At 45.0% G+C, this 6101-nt stretch overlaps 1 protein-coding gene across 3 annotated transcripts in view; it reads right to left on the reverse strand.

The window, feature by feature from the left end:
* CFAP119 (cilia and flagella associated protein 119) overlaps positions 1 to 6101 on the reverse strand; it is a 224593-nt gene that overhangs the window by 181244 nt on the left and 37248 nt on the right. For all 3 annotated transcript variants that reach the window (XM_044086646.1, XM_044086643.1, XM_044086644.1), the window contains exon 3: positions 3026 to 3057. In XM_044086646.1, the coding sequence (XP_043942581.1) occupies positions 3026 to 3057 (32 nt within the window). The remainder of the gene's footprint in view (positions 1 to 3025; positions 3058 to 6101) is intronic.

Below are 6101 nucleotides of genomic sequence, written 5' to 3' on the forward strand. Positions count from 1 at the left end.
GGAGAAAAAAAGTAATCCTAAGCATTAATTTAGATTATACTTGTAAGGACTAGATTTACAGTAAGATGTTGTCCTGTTCGATTCTCAGCTAGAGCGTCTTCTGTGTGGAGACATGCGTGAATGGGTGTACCTTCGTTGAAGGTTGTGTGTCAGGGCTGGCTACTCGGCACGTAAAAATCTACTGCCAATCATTAGCGGACCGGAGTTCCGCTGTGGCGACCCCTAACTGGGAAAAGCCAAAAGACACAACAACAACAACTTGTAAGGACTAGATCTAGAATATCATGTGCTCTTAATAATTTATTAATTATCTGTTCCAAGGAATTTTTTGTTAATTACGTCGAAGACTTTCTAAGCATAGTCAACACTGGAGGTACAGGTGGTCCAGTAAACTGTGGGGCAGTATCCAGGGCTTTATCTCTCTATGCTAATGCAGCTGGTTGGGAACCAGTGAACTAAAACCCCTGGGGAAGATCACAGGCATTGCACATATGGTGCATCTGTAAAGAGGGACTGAGATACCTTCCCTGTACACAGAGGAACACAGGCCATGAACTCTTGAAGTCTGCACATCCTGCTTTCCAAATAGAGAAGCAGAGTAACCACTAGCCATATGAAGCCCTAGCCTTGTGTATTATTCACCCTCCGCAGTAGCCAATCTATACGTTTATTACCTCTGACATGCGGGATGGCCAGCAGACAGAAGGCTTGCACCTGGGGTCACCAGGTAAGAGCCAAACGGAGCATCTCTGACTGGGATTGTAGGGGAGGGGAACACAAATGAGCCATGTTGGTTGAATGGCTATGTGGAAGCATAAGATAAAAGACTTTGGCACAGTGATGTGTGACCAGCAGTGAGTTGTGGTCTTCAGTAGGCCCAGTGCTTGTGATAAGGATGCGGAGCTGCTCACCAGTGCTTGTGGTGGTGATTTGGAGCTGTTTACCAGTGCTTGTGGTAAGGATGTGGAGCTGTTCACCATTGCTCATGGTAAGGATGCAGAGCTGCTCACCATTGCTCATGGTAAGGATGCGGAGCTGCTCCCCACTGCTTGTGGTAAGGATGTGGAGCTACTCACCACTGCTCATGGTAAGGATGTGGAGCTACTCACCACTGCTCGTGGTAAGGATGTGGAGCTACTCACCACTGCTCATGGTAAGGATGTGGAGCTGCTCACCATTGCTCGTGGTAAGGATGTGGAGCTGCTCACCACTGCTCGTGGTAAGGATGCGGAGCTACTCACCACTGCTCGTGGTAAGGATGCGGAGCTACTCACCATTGCTCATGGTAAGGATGCGGAGCTACTCACCACTGCTCGTGGTAAGGATGTGGAGCTACTCACCACTGCTCGTGGTAAGGATGTGGAGCTGCTCCCCATTGCTCATGGTAAGGATGCAGAGCTGCTCACCATTGCTCGTGGTAAGGATGTGGAGCTGCTCACCACTGCTCATGGTAAGGATGTGGAGCTGCTCACCACTGCTCATGGTAAGGATGCAGAGCTACTCACCATTGCTCATGGTAAGGATGCAGAACCACTCACCATTGCTCGTGGTAAGGATGCGGAGCTGCTCACCATTGCGAGTGGTAAGGATGCGAAGCTACTCACCATTGCTCGTGGTAAGGATGCAGAGCTGCTCACCATTGCTCGTGGTAAGGATGCGGAGCAGCAAACTGTTCTTCAGTAGATGTTACAGTAGGGTATACTGAAGTTTATCAGCAACACGAAGAACAGCTCACAATACTGCTCTGCACCAGACATGCAGCCAGGGACAGTGAGAAGTGTCAGAAGGGACACATGCAGAAATGGAGGAGCCACAGCCTGACAGATAGGGATGAGTAGCTCTTCACTAATTTAGCCCCCCAATACAGGCTATCAAGTTGGTCCCAGTGGTTGGCAGCAGAACATCACCTGGGACAAATATTTTATGTCCACAAACCTGAATACCACAGAGTGTGAACTCCTTTACTCCTTGACCCCCCGCCCCATCAAAAAAAATTATACTAATGTCATGTAGCAGTTAGTAAATTCAGTGACCTTAGCTGAAAGGACAGAGAACCATGGTGGAAAGGTAAGAACCTGGGCTGGGCTCAGCACAGGACAACATCAGTAGAACTGGATGCTATTAAGTAGGTTTCCTTGGCTTGGTTCAAGAGCACTCTAAAATTATCTGTGCACATTGGCCTTCTGATGCAGAGACTAGAATACACTCAGTGACTCAGAAGGCATACATCCACATTTCAGAAAGAGATTGCACATCCTTATGAGGGTTTAAATGTCCCATTTCATGACTGACGTCCCTTCTTCCCTGAGAAGTAAGGGTCAGTGCTTAAGCTCTCTCCTTGAAGCACACTTGGAAGAGAAGAAAAGCAGTGGGCACCTTAAGTGACTGAGACACTGTGAGTAACCTCTATGTGATAGTCAGATATTCTGCTCATTTGTGCTCCATGGGAAAATAGTATTAAGGGATGTCATGAAGGAATAAATAATGGACTATTCTTATCCTAAAGAGCTTTGGCACTCAATGGGGAACACTAAAACTAAGTAATGCTCTTATGTGACTGTTAGAAAGAGTGCGGATGATCACCCAGACTTCAGGGTGATGTCTTGGTTAAGTATCATGGATGGGATCAAGGAACATTGGGACAGAGGAGATAGAAGCCCGTATAGTATCAGTGGTTGGAGAAAGTCCCACACATGTATGCAGATAGACATAGACACATGCTGAGTCTGCAGCTCTGTGCAACATCTCCGCTTTCACTAATGAGGAAGAGCTCTTAGACTTATGCAAAATATTTTGACTAGAATATGATGCAGCCTAAGATGTCATATAAGGAAAAGGTGACAACAGTCTAGATTAACAAACAGGTGGCACAGAAGACATCATAATACTATATATTCACCAAAAGCATGAAATAACTTCTCTAGAATGAAGAAAGTCCTGCAACCATATCATCTCTCAATTCCAGGAGTTTTTATATTTGTAACTTTAGTACAAATAATAGATAAAAACACAGATTTCAACTTACCACAGGCAGATTTTAGCTTTGTGCTCTCTAGGCTGGAAAACAAGATTAGAAATGTTTAGATTTTTGCAGAGTGAATTCATGGGCTAAGACACATTTTTTCACTATTTTTTATCATCCTACTGCACCCCGACTCCCTACTACTTTAGTTATTATAAATGGCTTCAGTGCAACATCCATATGCCCAAATCCACTTCATAACCCCATTACTTACAAGCTTACATCATATTTGCCTAGTTGTAACAGTTCATAAATTACAGCTCAGTTACACATCTCTTGAAATTCATGTACCTAGGTTAAACAATTTACTAGCAAAATCAGGCAGGAGGCATACAGGCATGAAGTCTTGACTATTGCTCAGGTGACCCAGATTCAATTAGCATTTTAGGAAGCTTGATGGTGTGATAGGGGAGGACAGACATGCCTATCCTGGGGGGAGGGACGTGATAGGAGGATCTTGTCATGAAACCCTTAGAGGTGGAAGGGACTCAGAGAAAGATCACTGTGCTGAGGTGAGCGGGGGAGCTAGAGAAGTGTGATTCCTATGGCTGGATGGGCACACCTTCTGGCTACACCTCATGGCCCACCCAGCACACATGCAAGGGATGCATTAGGAAGGGGGTTGGAATTAAGGCAGTGAAAAAATGCCTCATCAGCTGCAGTATGATGGTGTCTCTTTTGGCCCATTCCATTCTACAGTGTTGAAAGGGGCGCACCTCATGAGCCTTATATAAAACTGGGAGCTCCAGGCACAGGTGTTCTTCTAACTGTGAGACACTCCCAGAGTGGGTAACACTAGGAAGCCTGCCAAGGCATGGGAACTTGACAGAAGGAACTAAACAGTAGGTATACAGACCTGCCTAAAGTCAGCAGTGGTGGAATGAAAAAAAAACAAAATTCAAGCAAGTGTGACAAAACAATAAGCATTTCTTTCAGGAGGGAAGCCTGCATGCAACATCCCTTCCCCTATTTCGAAGGCTAAAGTGTATTATTCTCACTCCAAGATTGCTCCACCTTTAAGAAAAAGTGATCACAGACATGCACTGTCAAACCTGTCTCCCTTTTCTCAAAGGTGTACCAACCTTTAAGTACCCAGAACTGACTAATGAGTTGGTATATAAATGTAGATCTACAAAGACACAAGCAGTGAAACTCCAGGCAAATGCCAACATGGGCCAGCAACTCCAGGCAAATGCCAACATGGGCCAGCAACTCCAGGCAAATGCCAACATGGGCCAGCATGCCTTAGCAAATATGGCTTGAGCTCACTACAGCAACTGAAACTTAGCCTACATGCTCAGACCAAGAGGAAATCTTGTCTTACATACTGACTGATTATAGAAATGCATGTCATTTATCAGTACCTTTACTTTCTGTGGTTAGAAGAAAGAAAGGCAGCTGGAAAACTAAAGGCTCAATTAAATGATATAGTATGATTTAAATGTACTACACTAATATACATAAACATGTAGGAATACTGAAAAGCAAAGACCTGTGGTCTTCTGAATCTGTCCAAACATTGTGGGTCTATCTCCTAAGTGACTGTTACTCCTCTCTCACACACATTCTTTACAGTGTTAGAGGCATCATTGAATCCCTCTGATGGCATACTCTATGCTACTGCCCACTCACCATATTCTAATGTCCTTACTGTGTTAGAGGCACCCTTGAATCACTCTGATTGGCAAACTGTGCAACTGCCCCACTCAACATATTCTAATGTCCTTACTGTGTTAGAGGCATCCTTGAATCCCTCTGATGGCATACACTGTGTTACTGCCCCACTCACCATATTCTAATAGTAATGTCCTTACTGTGTTAGAGGGATCCTTGAATCCCTCTGATGGCATACACCGTGTTACAGCCCCACTCACCATATTCTAATATGCTTACTGTGTTAGAGGCATCCTTGAATCACTCTGATTGGCATAAACTGTGTTACTGCCCCACTCACCATATTCTAATGTTCTTACTGTGTTAGAGGCACCCTTCAATCCCTCTGATGGCATACACTGTGTTACTGCCCCACTCACCATATTCTAATGTTCTTACTGTGTTAGAAGCACCATTGAATCCCTCTGATGGCATACACTGTGTTACTGCCCCACTCACCATATTCTAATGTCCTTACTGTGTTAGAGGCACCCTTGAATCCCTCTGATGGCATACACTGTGTTACTGCCCCACTCACCATATTCTAATGTCCTTACTGTGTTAGAGGCATTCTTCAATCCCTCTGATGGCATACACTGTGCTACTGCCCCATTCATCATATTCTAATGTCCTTACTGTGTTAGAGGCACCCTTGAATCCCTCTGATGGCATACACCGTGTTACTGCCCCACTCACCATATTCTAATGTCCTTACTGTGTTAGAGGCATCCTTGAATCCCTCTGATGGCATACACTGTGTTACTGCCCCACTCACCATATTCTAATGTCCTTACTGTGTTAGAGGCATCCTTGAATCCCTGTAAGGGCATATACTGTGCCAATGCCCCACTCACCATATTGTAATGTCCTTACTGTGTTAGAAGCATCCTTGAATCCCTCTGATGGCATACTGCCCCACTCACCATATTCTAATGTCCTTACTGTGTTAGAGGCACCCTTCAATCCCTCTGATGGCATACACTGTGTTACTGCCCCACTCACCATATTCTAATGTCCTTACTGTGTTAGAGGCACCCTTGAATCCCTCTGATGGCATACACTGTGTTACTGCCCCACTCACCATATTCTAATGTCCTTACTGTGTTAGAGGCATTCTTGAATCCCTCTGATGGCATACACTGTGTTACTGCCCCACTCACCATATTCTAATGTCCTTACTGTGTTAGAGGCACCCTTGAATCCCTCTGATGGCATACACTGTGTTACTGCCCCACTCACCATATTCTAATGTCCTTACTGTGTTAGAGGCATCCTTGAATCCCTCTGATGGCATACACTGTGTTACTGCCCCACTCACCATATTCTAATGTTCTTACTGTGTTAGAGGCACCCTTCAATCCCTCTGATGGCATACACTGTGTTACTGCCCCACTCACCATATTCTAATGTCCTTACTGTGTTAGAG

This window comes from Protopterus annectens, chromosome 10.part0 (genome assembly GCF_019279795.1).
Source record: "Protopterus annectens isolate FY-2018-M chromosome 10.part0, PAN1.0, whole genome shotgun sequence".
Classification (NCBI taxonomy): Eukaryota; Metazoa; Chordata; order Ceratodontiformes; family Protopteridae; genus Protopterus; species Protopterus annectens.